Genomic DNA, 17,902 nt, shown 5'->3' with positions numbered 1-17,902 from the left:
ACCCACTAAGATAGTTCTGCTAAAAGATAGATAGCTAGATTAGCTGAGCAGCAGCTGGAATCTCAACACAGAAGTGTTGATTATTTAATTTTACGGTATGCTGTGTTTAGTAAAATAATCTAATGAATAAAATAAATAAAACTGAAAAGTCTATATTTCCTGTATAATATCATCTTATCTACAGTGATGTTACACAGGATAAATGTATCATTAAATGTAACTAATGGTCATTAAATATATCAAATGTGTCTGAAACAATTTAAATGTATCATTAAATGTATATAACAGTGGTTAAACGTATCTAAAACTAGTCAAACAGATACATTTAACGTGTCATTAAATGTATCTAAAACTAGTTAGTATGTTTCATTAAATTTTTCTAAAGCTGGTTAAACTTATCATTAAATGTATCTAACAGTGGTTCGATGTATCTAATACTGGTTAAACATTAAAAGTATCAAATACATCATTAAATGTATCTAAGAGTAGTTAAATATACAACTAAATGTAACTAAAACTAGTTAAAAGTATCAATAAATGTACCTAAAATTTGTCAAATGTATCATTAAATTTTCTTAAAGCTAAACTTATCATTAAATGTATCTAAAACTAGTTAAAGGCATCATTAAATGTATCTAAAATTGGTTAAATGTATCATAAGATGGATCTAAAACTAGTTAAATATACTATTAAATGTATCTAAAACTAGTTAAATATATCATTATATTTATCTAAAACTAGTTAAATGTATCATTAGATGTATCTAAAACTAGTTAAATACATCATTAAATGTATCCAAAACTTGATATATTATTAAATGTATCTAAAACTAGTTAAATATATCATTAGATGTATCTAAAACTGGCTAAATGTATCATTAAATGTACCTACAACTAGTTGAATATATCATTAAATGTATCTAATACTGATTAAATGTATCTAAACTAGTTAAACCTAAATGTATCTAAAACTAGTTAAACTTATCATTAAATGTATCTAAAACTTCTTAAATATATCATTAGATGTATCTAAAACTAATTAAATATATCATTAAATGTATCTAAAACTAGTTAAATGTTTGATTAAATGTATCTAAAACTAGTTAAATGCATCATTAAAGGTATGTAAAACTAGTTAAATGTTTCATTAAATGTATCTAAAACTAGTTCAATGCATCATTAAATGTATCTAAAACTAGTTAAATGCATCATTAAAGGTATGTAAAACTAGTTAAATGTATCATTGAATGTATCTAATACTGGTTAAATGTATCTAAAACTAGACAAACATCATTAAATGAATCTAATATGGTTCAACATATACCAGAATCAATGGAATCTTGTTTTTCAATATATAGATATGTGTGTTATTTTCCCATCTAGAGGGATATGTATAATACCAACAGCATTTAGTATATTTATAGTTTATCTTTATTTTCTGGTGATGTCCTCTGCACATTTGAACAGTCCCCTTGCTGCTGTAACGCTGGAAATTTCCCCACTGTGAGATAAATAAAGGCTTATCTTATCTTAATTTCTTACTCATTAAATGTACGTCACACTCGTTAAATGTGTCCAAACAAAGAAACGGCTTTGCTGGCTGATGCTGCAGAGATATAGGCGATTTATTTACGCAGTAAACAGGTGATAAGGAGGCAGAAACTTCAGAGATGAGTGAGCAGAGAGAAGCTGCTTCGTCAGGTTTACTGTGCTGTGAACTCGTTAATAAATAAACTAAAGGTTTCTGTTCACCTTGAGGAGTGCTGCTGCAGGTCTGACCCTTTCCAAGGTTTAATGTGGAAGTTTACATACATTTCCCTAAAAATAGTCGTAAACTTTGACGACTATAAATGTGTAAAATAAACGTATTAATTTCACATTTTTCTTGAATCCTCCTGAAGTAAACTACAGTAAAATACATCAAACAATCAGGTTTATTTAAGTTATTCATTGTTGCGTTACAATAAATAGAAGCAAACTAACAGGCTGCTTCATGCTGTGAAATGTGCCTGGAAATGTTTATAGCGCTCACAAAAGCCATCTTGATATAAAAAAAAAACTAAAAGCAAATGAGCTTGTATTTATTGTAAATATATATTCAGGGTTCAGACAATATAAAAGCATTTAAATATGTCATCAGTGTCTCTCTATGTACACAATATTTACAAACACGTACGCATTTAGGTGCAACCTGAGGGTAAACCTGTGCAGTCATACAGTAAATTGCGATTAAGCGTGTCTAAATATCCCACATGCATGTTCCTGGAACAATTTTTTTCAGGATTTTGACCTCCGACACATCACTGTTTCCCTTTATAAGCCCTTGAGATTAGCTGAAAATACTACATTTGAGCCACTGAAATGTCAACTGATATTGTGCTTTAGCGGTAAATGATAATGTATATTACTTGTATAGCGATTTTCAAGACATTTCAAGTGATAACACAGTCTCATCAACACTCAAGGATGCTTAATTATTACCAGAGTAATGTATAATTACCCACAAAGTTAAACCTTTCATGCCTCTGAGAGTCGTCATTGTGTCCTTAAATTAAATTATGCAAACCAACAAGCACGCACACAAATACTGACATTCTCTAGCACCCAGCACAAAAGTAATGGACAAAATGTCGAGTATTTGCCAATTTGCTGCTTTTCTTTGTCCCATATAGTGACTGAAATTGAATATTTTGGGGTGTTTTCGGTGAAACAAAACAAGACATTTGGAGTTTTTTGACAGTTCTTGTTCGACAGTTCAGACTCAGATTCAGAGGATTTTGATGACGTTTCTTGACAAAAATTACAGTTGGGAATAAATTTAACTGTTTACACTCATTCCATTAATTGTGCAGCTCTAGTAATGACTAAAAGAAGCAGGTATATTCTATCCAGGTTCAAGTTAATTCAAGGAATAATTTCTATCGCCCAAAAACAAAAAAAAAACCACATTTGCCACAGAGGATGTCAAAAACTAGAACATAAAAGTTTATGTCAGGACCAGACTGTGATAAATGAACATAAACTAATTCATAGGTTTTTTTTTTACCTTTTTTTCTTGACTAACCGTTGGTCAATCGGTTTGATCTGACAACAACATTCTGCGCTAAAATCTGAATCATGTGAGACACTTTTCATCCACAAATCCCAAATATTTGCTGACTTCAGGATCGAAACATGACAATTTGCTGCTGTTCTCTGGAGTTTTATAGAACAAACAATTAACAGAGAAACCGACTGACATTAAAATAATCATTGGTTGAATATTTTTTCAATATTATGTTGAAAAAATATTCAACCAATATTCCTGGACAATATTCCAGTTTACAAAGATGGATTCAGAGATTTTGACCTTTTTCCAGACCCACACCGATTAATCAACCACCAAAATAGTGATTAATTACTAAAAATCAATCATTGGAGAGACTTTTCATCCACCAATATTTGATGATTTTATGATTTAAACATGACAATTTGCTGCTTTTTTCCAGAGTTTTAAAGAACAGTTAATAGAGAAACTAAGATTAGTTGAAGCCTCCTGTTAAAGTTCCTTTTATTAATATTACTTTATTCATCACCTGCTAGACAATATTTCCGTTTACGAAGATGACCTTTTTCTTTACTCACACCGATTAATCAATTATCAAAATAGTATATAACAACTAATTAATCGTTTCAGTTCTAAAACTCAGTAACATCAAGACTTTTGAATATTATGACCCAGATTCTTCACAAAAAGTGGTTTATCGTCCTCTTCACGAACTTTATTTAACTGCTGGAAACTGGAACTTGATCATGGTGTCTTGGCTGGAGTAGCTGCGTTCAGGAGACATTGGAGCTGAGATGAAGGCCGGCGACGAGGCGGAGATCGAAGTGGAGCTCGACGTCTGCGGCCCAGGATGGCCACCGCACGAACAGCCCGAATCATGGATGAGCCTGAGCACGTCTTTACGGAAACGAACGCCTACCAGGGCGTACAGGATTGGGTTGAGGCAGCAGCGGACGAACGCCAGCGTGCAGGTGATGTACTCCAGCACCAAGCCACAGAACTGACCCGCCATTTTACGCAACAGCACCACGGTGTACGGCAGCTGGAACACCAGGAAGATCAGCACCAGTGCCACCATCAGCTTCAGGGTGCGCTGCCGATGCCACTGCTTCCCCCGGCGGTTAGCGTGACCTTCCCACAGCACCCGGGCAATCGAAGTGTAGCAGGTTACCATGGTGAGGAGCGACAGGCAGAAGATGCCGATGATGGCGCCATTGGTGACCTTCTTGACCAGTCCGCTCTTCTGCATGCCGCAGTAAGCTTCATTGCCGGACCCCGACACCCCAGAAAAGAGGATTTCAGGAAGACTCAGGAGCACTGCGACGAGCCAGACCCCCACGGCAGCCAACTTCCCGGCTGTCAGTATCTGACTGCGAAACCGGAGCATCTCCTGAGCTCGAGCCACCACCATGTAGCGGTCGACGCTGATGCAGGCGAGCAGCAGCAGCCCGCTGTAGGTGTTGATGGCGTAGCAGGTTCGCATCAGCTTGCAGAGGGGAACCGAGAAGATCCAACCCATGTGGGTCTCGACAGCCTGCAGGGGTAGCGTGAGGAGCAGCAGGAGGTCAGCCAGCGCCAGGTGGAACAGGAAGACGTCGGTCATGGAGCGAAGGCGGAGGCGGCGGTACAGGGCGAAGGTGGCGATCACCAGGCAGTTTCCCACGATGCCGAGCGGGAAGATCAGGCAGAAAACGCAGGTCTGGAACATTTTGATGAAGAACTCCTCCTCGCCGGCTTCACACCAGTCAGAGGACAAGTCATAATCTTCAGGCTCTGAGCCGTTCGTTTGGTTCCAGAAAGAGAAGTTCAGATACTCATAGTAATCCATCGCTGGTGGGGAAAATGAAGACTTGTAATGAGAATGACAATGTGACTAAAATATACACAGCAAATCAGTTTTATTTCGTTTAAAAAAAATCACCAAAACTGCCAAAGTTATTATAGCTACAAATAGTAACTACCACTTATCTGTGACTGGAAATTTCACATCATGATATTCAATCTAAATCACCAAATAAACATTTAACAATATATAAAATGTAAAATTGTGTGCAACCAAAAAGCCAGCTGCTGCTCAGCTAATCTAGCGAACTTTTAGCAGAATGATCTTAGTGGTTGTTTGTCTTTCTCCACATAATGACAGGATTTATGTTCTTCCTTACATTAAAAACTGATAATTACCCTTCAGAGTTAAATGAGGAAATATCAAATCGAGGTATAAATGAAACAGCAGCCAACGGTCATGATGAAAATTTACTGACTTTTCAGCTGAACTGCAGGCAATGGTGGGTAAAAATTGAAGACTTGTAATGAGAATGATGACGTGGCTAAAATACACAGAATTGCTGCAACTTCCAAATCTTTTTTTTTTTTTTTTTTGGGGGGGGGGGGGGTGTTAAAAATAAAATCACCAACTGCACAGTTATCACAGCTGCAAATTGCACTACTACTACTACTTACCTGTTGATTGGAAAGTTAAAATCATGATATTTAATCTAAATCACAATAATCTGTGCTCCTGTGTGCAACTAAGAAGCCATTAGTGACTCAGCTAAGACCAACAGTCATGTGACGAAAATTTACTGACTTCTCGGCTGAACTGCAGGCAATGTTTACGGAAAGGAGAAAATGTGTGAAATTTTGACAATTTTTTTCTTTTAGAGCATATGTCTGATCATGGAGAAACTTTTCTTTCATTTAGGGTTCAGACATCATTCATTTTTTCATTAAAGAATGGTAGATATTTTACTAATTCTGCAAGGGTATGAAAACTTATGAGCACAACTGTATGGAAACAAACTAAAACTAATATTGGTAACACTTGGTACATGTTAACAGGTTTATTTCAACTTATGTATGATACATGTTTAAAGAAATTCCACTTTTGTTTTTCATTTTTTTAAATTTATGTTATTATTACTTTGCCAGACTGCTCAGAAGACATTTTAAATCTCTCTACTTGACTTTATTCGTCACCTGCTAGACAATATTCCAGTTTATGAAGATGGATTCAGAGGATTTTGATTTTCTACTTCACTCATACCAATTAATCAACTGTCAAAATAGTGATGGATTACTAAAAATCAATCATTTGAGACATTTTTCATCAACAAATTACACATATGTGCCGATTTTAGGATCTAAACACGGCTTGGTACATGATGACAGGTCTTTTTCATCTTCTGTATGAGAAATAGTCATCCTTTTTTCAAATTTATGGCATTATTATTTTGCCAAGCTGCTCAGATGACATTTTAAGTCTCTCTACTTGACTCAGATTTTTAACTTTCTTATATTTAACTTTCTATATGAAGTGACGTCTTGCTGATCAGGCTTGTTTTTAATGTCATTTACAGTTACAGAAGTGATATTAAAATAATCATGAGTTGAAGCTTTCTATTAATATTTCTTTTATTAATGTTCATCACAGTTTGAGAATGACCTTTTTTTCTTCACTCACATCAATCAATTATCAAAATAGTTGTCGATTGATTTAACTAGGGCTGCAGCTATCGATTATTTTAGTAATCGAGTACTCTATCGATTATTCTGGCGATTAATGGAGTAATCGGATTCTGTACTAGGCATGCGCGTTACAGCATCAAAAGCGCAAGTGAGCACGCTGTGCAACAGAAATGACCGTCCTGGACACCCACTCTACTTCCCATTGGCTAGTGATATTATTTTGGTTGACAGCAAAAGCTGCGTTCCCCTCAGTCCATTGGTAGATGAACTCGATTGGCAATGTAGTCCTATCTTTTTTTCTTTTCGAGCCAAACGCCGGCGCGGCATGCCGGAATTCCGGCACGGTGCCTGAATACTTACTGAAAACATGCAGTGAAGGTACGTGTCCACTAGATGCGTTTTTCCCGCATGTAAATGCGCCGCATCGGAAAATCGCATGCATGGTGGGCGGTCACTAGTGGCCACAACATTGTCACATGACAGCGAATGAGCTTCAGCGGGCCGCTACGTGTCACGTGACCGAGCTTTCAGCTTGACAGTCTGGCAGATGCATCAGATAAACACACTTTCTTTTATTTCGAAAACACTTCAGGGAACAGTATTTCTGAAAGCATCTGAAGTGAGAAATAAGCTGTGCAGCAGCTGAATCTGTCCTTGTTTTAGTTCACCGACTGCTAGTTTAGACAACCGTTTAGACCGCGGACTGGTTGGGCAATCCTGCCATAAACAATAGAAAAGCTGCGCTGGTTAAAATAGGACCCGGTTTGTATCTAATGAAGTCTGGGTCCGGCCTCAGACTGTGGTCCGGGGTCTAGCATGTAGTTGATGAAACAAAGCCTCGATCGAGAAATTTGCCTCGAGAAATTTTAGTAATCAAATTACTCAAATAACTCGAGGAATTGTTTCAGCTCTAGATTTAACAGCTAATTGATTATCGTTTCAGCTCTTAACCTCAATAAGGTCAAGACTTTTGACTATTATGATCCAGATTTTTTCCTACAATTTAGATTTTTAACTTTCTTATATTTAACTTTCTATAAGAAGTGACGTCCTGCTGCTCAGGCTTGTTTTTAACATCATTTACAGTTTCAGAAGTGATATTAAAATAATCATTAGTTGAAGCCTCCTATTAATATTTCTTTTATTATTGTTACTTTATTCGTCACCAGTCGGACGGGATTCCAGTTTAAGAGGATGACCTTTTTTCTTTACTGATTAATCAATTATCAAAATAGTTGTCGATTAATTTAATAAGTAAGTGATTAATCGTTTCAGCTCAAACTCAGTAAGGTCAAGACTTTTGACTATTATGATGCAAATTTTTTGCAAAAAGTGGTTTATCATCCACTTCACGATTCTGTATGCTAAATAATCAAAGAAGTTCCACTTTTGCTCTTCCTTTTTTTATTTTATGGTATTATTACTTTGCCAAATTGCTCAGAAGACACTTTAAGTTTCTCTACTTGATTCAGATTTTTAACGTCCTTACATTTAACTTTCTGTAAGAAGTTACGTCCTGCTGCTCAGGCTTGTTTTTAACGTCATTCACAGTTACAGAAGTGATATTAAAGAGTAGATATAAAGAGCAGTTGAAGCCTCCTATTAAAGTTTCTTTTATTAATGTTACTTTATTCGTCACAGTTTAAGAGGATGACCTTTTTTTCTTTACTCACACAATTAATCAATTATCAAAATAGTTGTCGATTAATTTAACATCTAATTGATTAATCGTTCTAGCTCTTAAATTCAGTAAGTTTGTGACTTTTGACGATTGTGACCTAGATTTTTTGCAAAAAGTGGTTTATCGTCCACTTCACGATTCTGTACAATAAACAATCAAAGAAATTCCACTTATGGCATTATTATTTTGCTAAACTGCTCAGAAGACACTTCAAATCTCTCTACTTGACTCAGTTTTTTAACTTTCTTATATTCAGCATCATTTACAGTTACAGAAAGCAGTGACTTTGGGCCCAGATTGTACATTAATAAAAACTTCCTGTGATAGCAGTAATGAATATCTTGAGTCATTCTGAGCTTCTGCAAAATGCCACTTCTGTTCAAAAACATGCAGTGTCCTTATTTACACGAAGCCTGGCTCGACTTTTGAGCACAGTTCTGAGCTTCACGTCACGATATCAGGAAATGCCAACTGCCTTTTACAATCAGGCTGAAAGCTGTGCTCCTCGGTTTGAGTATGCAGGACGATATTTTAGTCACAGTGCAGCCGGTTGCGTGACACTGGCATCAGGTCGTTGGCAGCAGGGGAAACTGTGGGCAGCTTCAAGGTTGACAGATCAGTCAGTGTCGCGTGCCAACAGCCTTTATAGCCAGTTTCCACAATCACCTTTTATCACTTCATCTCCCACTGTGTGCTTCTGTTGCCACTGAGGCAACATACAGCATTAAATTCATTTCTTAGTCTTTACTTGTTGGTGGGGGACAAACATTAAGGAATTTCCCTTGAAGGTAAGATGAAAATATCTGTAGAAAGTCTTTGTTTAACTGGATATATATATATTTACTGGGCAGAAGAACAGTGAGTGTGGTTGTAGTTGTCCACCCTTTAAGCCTGACAATGAACGGAGAATTAATTCAGTTTGGAATTAACCCTTAGATGCCAGGTGAGGTCGTTTAAATATAATCTCTTTATCACTGATAATAATCATACAAGAGGTGATGAAAACTTTGAGGGATGGAGAGCAGCAACAGGTGGAAGAAAAGAGTTAAAAAATGTCAACAAAATGGATGTCGATGTTCTTCCGTTGCTGTTCTGTGTAATATTCTTCTTTTTCAATTATCAAAATCTGTTATAAAGTGAAAAATAAAAATATTTCAAACATGAAAACATTCCCATGTGGACAAAAATATAACACAAACAATAATACAAGTTAGTGTTCTGAACCAAAATGACAAAAATAGCAAAAAAAAACCCAAAAACACATTAATTCTTATATAGGTAATTTTTTGACCCACTTATGGAAGAGTGTAGGGTCCAGTCACTGGAGCATCTAAGGGTTAAATGCAGACGAGGGCTGAAAAATACGCAAAAACAAAATCAGATTTATTTTAAAAGAAGCTGTAACTACGATAGGAGTTAAAATTTTAGTAGGAATTGTCATTTTTGAATTTCCAACATTGTCTTTTGCAGCTGTCAGGACTAAACAGGGAATATTCATCTAGAGAATATGACCACAGGATGGAGCTGGAATGGTTCATATAAATGATGACTCTTTTCTTTTTTGTATATAAATATTACTTTTGGCCATATTGGGACTTTGATAATATTTCTATTTAGTGCGCAGCTCCTAATATAAACTCAGCCACAGTTGTGTTAAATATTACGCCGAGTAACTTCACATAAAAAACTCCCTTAAAATTAAAATTTTTGGACAAATTAATAAAAACTACATTTAAAAATAAGCAGATTTTTTGTTGTTCTGGCGGCCGATAGGAAAAGGAAATGTCTCCTTGAAGAGAATCTAAAATTGAGTCATGCGTTTTCTGATGAGCCACAACCCAAACTGCCGGTTTTGGTTGGCATTAAATTGCTTCTAGTGTGCAGTTTCAAGCAGTAATTTAACAAAACCCCCTACTTCTTTATTTATTTGGATTTCTTCCTGAATTAAAATAATTAAATGGCAATTCTCTTATTAGCATTTAATAAAACTGAGCACTAAAACAGCAGTTTTTTAAGTTTAGACAACTAATGATGGATAACGGAGAACCACCTGGATCAATTCCTGGCCCATTATTATATATACTAGAGATAAATATTTACATTTTTATGTATTTTTGTGTCTACTGTTCATTCTACCAGCAGTATGTTGCATGCCAGTGATTCCTCTCCTCCTTCAGCTCTGACTCATCAGGGTCTTCGCTCTGCCTTTGATGCTTTCGTTGCCTCAAGATAAATGAAACACTCATCTCGACATCTACATGCATCTTTGACTAATTTCACATCTTAATTCACACTAAAAAAACTAAAACAGATGAATCTGGCAGCTTGTTTTAGCACGAAACATCTGAAATCTAAATATTAAATTAGGTTTTCTACATTTAAAAGATTAGGAAAAAAGTTGTTAAACTGTCACTTTTAGCGTATTTATTAATAACGCTACATTTTCCGCACGTTATTTATCTCTGTAGGTGACGGCATACATGTCTAATGATGTTTAAATAACTAAAATTATTCTAAATTTACATTGTATTTCTTCTCGGATTTAAATTTAAAGAATAAGGCACACAATCTAAATATTACTTTTAATCTTTTTATGACACGTCGAAATGTTTGTATTTCTTTTAACTAAATTTTGCTTATCAGATGCACAACAGGGAGAAATAATTTTTTAAAATTTTTGCACGCGCATGTTTAGTGTTTCTTCATTTATAAATTTATTTCTATTTATATATTTTTAGTTTCTTAAATCAGGCAGCAAACGACTCAACGAACCTCCTGAAACCAGGTCGTGATAGTTTTTGCACGCTAAGAGCTTAGTTTAAAAAAAAGCCTCAAAAAACTTATCATTCTTTTTCTTTAACTGAATTAGTTTTTTTTTATATTAAGGATTGCTTTAGTGTTTTATTTGTTCTCAAATTTTGCATAATTTCACTGAGACCCTACGTTAAATATCGCCCACAGTTCTTCATTAACAGCATCTTGCGTGACAATATCAGGGAACTCTAAATCCTTTACAATCACTTTGAAAGTGAGATCTGTGTGTTGTTGAACCATCTGAGTGGGCAGCAGTCATTATTTTAGTCACTGTTCACGGCCGGGTGAGACCCTGGTAGGAACTCCTGAGCAGCTTTAACCTCGACACCGTCACACGTCATATAATTATCATGTTTTTACTTTTAACAGTTTCTACAAGTCGAGACTGTTATTGACATCTGACATTTATTCCTGAACTGATTGTGTCGCTTTAAGACCGGCTGCTGCTTCCTGACACTCCAGTTATTCTAATTTAACATTTATTTCACAACCTTGGAGTTTTCTCGGGTGTGTGCTCGGCCAGCTGACAAGATTCTTGCATTTAAAGAACCCAAATCATATGAATGTGAGTCACTCGTGGGCTCAGATTTGTGATGAATCACAACCACACTGTCAGACAGCTCGGCTTTGTAGGTAAATCACATTAAAATGACTAATTTTACATTTGTAATGCTCTTTCTTACCGACTTGTGCATGCAAATCTATGTAGAAAGGATCCAGTAGCTTTGACTTTCCTCTCATGATCATTTTGGACAAATGTTGAGTAATTTTGGATGATTTTTGAATTATTTTGGAGGAACTTGAGCCATTGTTGACAATTCTCTCAAGCACTTTGAACAAGTTTCCAGGTTTCAGCCATGTTCAACAAATCTGGCGTCATGTTGGACAGTCCTTTCAAATGTTCTACAACTTGAAATCATTTTGGACAGTTTTTTTAAATTATTTTGGAGAAATCTGAGCCATTTTGGACCATGTCAGCAACATCACCATGCTGAATGTATCTTGCAATTATTTCTGTTCACAGACAGCTTGGCGTTGTAGGTAAATTGCCTTAAAATTACTAATTTTACATTTGTGATGTTATTTTTTTACCGACTTGTGCATGCAGATCTATGTAGAAATGCTGCTTTTCAGCTTTGGCGTTGTTCAATGTAAGAATTTATTTATATTTATTGAAAAATCCTCCTTTTTTGCTTTCTCTAGGTGTACCTTTACCCACATGCATGCATCCTAATGCTTTTTGCTTGCACACTTCTTAACAGACTGCATTTATCTGCTAATCTAGACACCTTAGACATTAATTTAAAACTCGCAGCTGGCCTGATCTTCTTAAGGTGCCTTACCTGAGCTGTTCGAGGTGTTAAGCATGTCGTAAGTGCTGCTCCCGTCTCTTAACCAGATTTGTGGGACCGACTCTCTTATAAACGAGCCTGTGGGGTAATCTTAACCAATGACACCCGCTCTGTGTTTTGCTGACCTCGCCATACCCCCAGTGTTGGTTGTTTGTATCGCTGACGGATGTGAGACTGCTGATGCGTTTCTAGCGTTGTCATGGGTCTGTGGCTTGGTGATGAGCTGTCAATCAACAGATGCACTGAAGGCTTCTGTGTTGTTTTGTGTAATTTTAATCTCTGCTAGGTACGTGAACTCACATTCTTTGGTGTGTCAGGAGTTTTATCTGTGACAAATCCATAATATGCCCTTATAAGGAGACTGAATTCATTAAAATGCATGGAGCTGCAGGTTCAACGAGCGGACAAAACGTGCCCGAACACACCTGGGTGTGACTGTTGAGTGCTACTAAAACCAGTGCTCATAACCTTTTCTTGACTCCTTCTGAGGTTATATGGTTGTTTGTGGCGTTGTTTAGTCACAAGTCATCCTTCAGTCAAACGTTTCACTGATGACATTTAGTTAACCCTTTAAATGCAAGCAGTTTATGGCGGTGTTTTGCTCCATTTTTACTGCAATCTAAAGTCCTGCATCTCCATGGAAACAGCACAACCATGACTAGAAGTAAGGACACCTCAAACATGTCTTTTTTTTAATGCAGCATGCAAAGTTATACTACAATAAATCACTTACTATTATATTATCACTTTCTATTTTGAAGTTTTAAAAACCTGGAACCAACATGTTCAACATTGTCTTCAGATGTTACTAACACTGGTGGCTCCAGCTGCTATAGATATTTAACGATTTAATTTTTTTTGCTCGTTTCCACCATTGTCTGCTCTAAGTAAACACAGCCTGAATCACTAATGGTTTCTCAGTTGCACCAAGGATTGCACATTTTTGCATTTTTTTGACAGAGTTATGGTTTCATAAATCATAAAACAGCTAAGTTTCTTTGATAATTATTTTACAAACATTGGAAAAAACATATTTGCTTCACATACTATAGATATTACTGCATTTTCTCTGTACTCAGCTGTAGAAAGATGTCTCACCATGCTGAATGTATCTTCCAACAACTTCCTCCTCGGCTCACTGTTTCTGAGCCATGATGCATTTATTTTATTGATCCAGAATGTTTGATTTTCCTCGCAGTCTCTCATCTGTTTTGTGTCTCATTTGTCATTTAATGTCATATTTTTGTTGCTTTCTTTCTTTTTTTTGTCGTTCTGTGCCCCAGTTTGTCATTTTGTGTCTCCTTTTTGTTGTTTTATGCCTCTTTGTGGCCGTTTTGTCTCCACATACTGTAGATATTTAAATATTTCTCTGTTTCGTCTCCAGACTTCTTCTCTCTACTCTGTTCATCAGCTGTAGAAAGATGTTTCACCATGCTGAATGTATCTCCAACAACTTGCTCCTCTGTTCACTGTTTCTGAGCCATGCTGTATTTATTTTATTGATCCAGTAGCTTTCATATCCCTCTCATGATAATTTTTGGACAAATATGGAGTAATTTTGGAGAGTTTTTCAATTATTTTGGAGAAATTTGAGCCATTTTTGACAATTTTAAAACCATTTTGAACAATCGTTTAAAACAAGCTTCCAGGTTTCAGTCATTCTCAATGAATCTGGAGTCATTCTGGATATTTCTTTCAAATATTTCTACAACTTTAAGTCATTTTGGACACATTCTTCAATTATTTTGGAGAAATTTGAGCCATTTTGGACCAATTTTTAAGCCACTTTAGATCATTTCATCAACCTCACTATGCTTCCAACAACTTGCTCCTCTGTTCATTGTTTCTGAGCCATGCTGCATTTATTTTATTTATTTATATTTATTTATTTATTTATTTATTTATTTATCCAGTAGCTTTGACTTTCCATTCATGATCATTTTGGATGAATTTAGAGTAATTTTGGACATTATTTTTTCACATATTCAGACAAGTTTAAGCCATTGCTGCATTAGACTATGCTGCATTTTTTTTTATTGCTTAACTTGCTTAAATATTCTTTACTCTTGTCCTCTCCTCTCTGCTCTGTGAAAACACTGCCTACAGTTCACCTGAGAACTCTGAATATTTGTCACAAGACTGTTGATTACAGCTGAGTCATTCTTGTCGTCTCAGTTGTTCTGAGGAACTTAGATTTTTTTTTTTTTTTTGGTTTGTTTTTTACACGGGGCTGCACAGTGGCGTAGTGGTTAGCACTTTCGCCTTGCAGCGAGAAGGTCCCTGGTTCGCGTCCCGGCTTTCCCGGGATCTTTCTGCATGGAGTTTGCATGTTCTCCCTGTGCATGCGTGGGTTCTCTCCGGGTACTCCGGCTTCCTCCCACAGTCCAAAAATATGCTGAGGTTAATTGATTACTCTAAATTGCCCGTAGGTGTGAATGTGAGAGTGCTTGTTTGTCTTTGTATGTAGCCCTGCGACAGACTGGTGACCTGTCTAGGGTGTCCCCTGCCTTCACCTGAGTCAGCTGGGATAGGCTCCAGCCCCCCCCGCGACCCTAGTGAGGATTAAGCGGTGTATAGATAATGGATGGATGGATGTTTTTTACACAGTCTGGTGCAGACGGTTTATTTTTGTCAAATCTTAAAAGTAGTCATGTTCAATAAAAAAGTGATTTTGATGAAATCTGATTCCATTCCTCAGCGAAACTGAGAAGCCAAGACTAACACAGCTGTGACCAACAGTCATATGACACAAACTCCTAATAGAAACAAATTAGAAATTAAGAGGAAAATAAAACATGCTTCATCAATGAAATACACTCAGCATATCTCAAAAATAGTGAACAGAGGAGGAAGTTGTTGGAAGATACATTCAGCATGGTGAAACATCTTTCTACAGCTGATGAGCAGAGTAGATAAATAGTTTGATATCTATAATATGCAGAGTCACCATTGTTTCCACTATTGATTTTTGTGGATTTTTGCATTTTTTGGAAAATAAAAAAAGAAATTCATCTTTTTCCTGGTTTTTGATATATGATAGTCTGTAGAGGTTGCAATAAATAAAAATAAAATGTAAATAGCACAGGCAAATAGCCTCCCTACACCATGTGAAGTCCCCATTTTTCCCAGTATTGCTAACACATGGACATTCCAGGTCTTTACATTTTTGTAAAATGAACCATCGAAGAAATTTGGTTGATAAATGTGGGTTAAAGTAAATCAATCTGTGCATTATTAGTGTGTAAACGGTAAACTTTTCCTCTAATCGCAGTGGAGACGATAAACAACAACAAGCTCAGACCATAGGTTTTGGTGAGAAACGCGACTGCAGGTTGCTGTCGTTGGTGTTGTTGGTGGGAACCGTTGCCACGTCGACAGCTGGGTGAGCATGTTGACAATCCTGATCCACTGTGGTTTGCTTAACTTCTTCCCTCATTGCTTGTTTGTATGTGTGGTTATCACAAACTGGTGTGAAAGTGGCGACCTACTGTTCAACCTGTGAACAATAGTCAGGCCCCACATCCTGCTTTTTTAATTATTTCACATTGACCTATTTAGCTTTTAAATTAACCACTTGAAAGCCCATGAACCTGAAATAATTTTAAAAAAACTTTTAAACATCTTTTGACTTAATCTTAAAAGACGTCTGTGTTGATAAAGAGCCTAGAGGTGGTCAATAATGTGTTTTTAAAGGTCAGTAAATAATTAATAAAAGAAATAATACAAAATAAATACAAAAAAACAATACATGAATGTTTACGCACTTTTATACTGTTTACAGACATTTATGTGTAAAAACTGAATTTATGTACAATTTCTTCCATTTTCTTGAGGAACAACTGCAACTACAACATAATTCATTACATCCGAATCATAAAAACCTACCAGTAAAAATTAAAAATTAAAATGTTCAATGTAGTTGTGATACTGAGTGAAAAAATTGCTGTTTAAGGGTAGTTTATGAAGTATTTAAAAGGTTAATTAACCATTAAAATGCCATTAGTTACTGAGTACAAATGCAACTTTAGCTACCAAAGTATGTGTTCATCATTGTCCCGACTTTTAGAAGATTAAAAAAAAATTAACTTTTTAATGCCTCAAAGATTTTTCTAAAATAAAAATAAAAGTCTGTAAAGTTTAATGAAGTTCAAATTGTCCGAACAATATATTAGCATCTTTTAAATATAATGTGTAAAGGAATTTCTTTAAAAAAACAAATATATACGTGTCACCTTAATTTTATTTTGTTTTAGTATTTCAGTTTTACGTTCAGCTTTTTAAATAGAATTTTTCTTGTTTGATTCGGATTCATAACTTGAATTATGTGAGTGATGCAGCTGCACCTTTTATTTTTATTTGTTCTGATCAACTAATACCGCCTCAATTAACGTTGCTAAATGTGTTGTTTTGTCCAGTTATTGATGTTAAATCATATTCTATTCACTGTACGGTCACATTCGTGATAGTCTTTACAAATGAGTAGCTAATTTTTGCCATTTTTGCTTGAACGCGATTAACTGATTATCAAAACAGTTCACCCGATTAATCATTCAGCTCCAACTGAAAGGTGCATAACAAAATAAAACTTTTATGTTTTTAATTTACACACAGGTAGAAGTTATTTCAATTATGATACAGAGTCTAATTACATTTACACATTTATAATCTGACTTTTCTCATCAGGACATCAAATAGTTTTTTAATTATATTTGCTACGATTTATGAAATTTACAACTGATTAATATGTGCTCAGTTTATTCAGTTTTTCTTGTATCTTTCTCTACATTTTTCCTTCCTTTATTGCTGTTTTCACTTTCTTGTATTTTATTTATTGCATATTTTGCACATGCTGCTTTGTGCATTAAATAATTGACCAGTGTACACACAGTGATGACTTAAACAGTAACATCTGTACAAACCGTTTTTGCAGAAAGTTTGCTTTTATATTGCTCAGATTTGTTGACACATAGCGGCAATAGATATCCATTTTCAGAATTGAGGTCACAGTTAGTGGTGATTTGGGGCACTTTGAAATGTCTAATTGGGATTTTTCTGACAGATATTGTAGTTAGATTTGCAGTATAGTTAAATTAAAGCTAAGCTTCAGTTCAATATTCACTCTGTAATAGATTTAAAATGTGGAGAAGCATTACAATGTTAGAACTGAGTCTGTAAAATCACTGACAAACAGTTTAAACAGCTCCGACGTGCAGCATAACATATATCCAACACTGCAGCCTTTGTGATTTGCTAACTGCATTGTTTTAAGTCCTGATTTTAATGTTAAATCTGGTATTTGTTCAGCCCTGTTGCTAGTCTGGATTTAGAATATTCTGCCTCGCTCAGGTTTGCAAACAGGGACAAAAATAAGAAATATCTCTAAGGATAATACAGATGTAAACAATAAAAACCTTGCACATTTCTGACAAATTCAGCAATATTTAAATGTAAATTATATTTATGAAATTGTATAGAAACTTGTACAGCTGCACTTAATAACAGTGTATAAACATTATAGTATATTCATTTGCTGTTTTAATGGCTT

At 35.6% G+C, this 17,902-nt stretch overlaps 1 protein-coding gene across 2 annotated transcripts in view; it reads right to left on the bottom strand.

Annotated features, from left to right (window-relative positions):
* Positions 1 to 1,937: 1,937 nt before the first annotated feature.
* The window catches only part of ccr10 (chemokine (C-C motif) receptor 10), a 30,782-nt gene continuing 14,817 nt past the window's right edge, over positions 1,938 to 17,902 (bottom strand). The window contains exons 1-2 of one of the 2 annotated variants that reach the window (XM_023297570.3): positions 12,349 to 12,552; positions 1,938 to 4,875 (exon numbers count right to left, since the gene is read on the bottom strand). In XM_023297570.3, the coding sequence (XP_023153338.2) occupies positions 3,761 to 4,875; positions 12,349 to 12,373 (1,140 nt within the window). In that variant the 5' untranslated portion in view covers positions 12,374 to 12,552 and the 3' untranslated portion in view covers positions 1,938 to 3,760. Of the gene's footprint in view, positions 4,876 to 12,348; positions 12,553 to 17,902 lie in introns of those variants that run through there. The other variant, XM_023297571.3, reaches the window with a different exon arrangement.

The sequence above is a fragment of the Amphiprion ocellaris genome, chromosome 18, assembly GCF_022539595.1.
Source record: "Amphiprion ocellaris isolate individual 3 ecotype Okinawa chromosome 18, ASM2253959v1, whole genome shotgun sequence".
Taxonomy (NCBI): Eukaryota; Metazoa; Chordata; class Actinopteri; family Pomacentridae; genus Amphiprion; species Amphiprion ocellaris.
The sequence above is the reverse complement of the archived record's forward strand: the minus strand, read 5'-3'. Positions and strand labels throughout refer to the sequence as shown.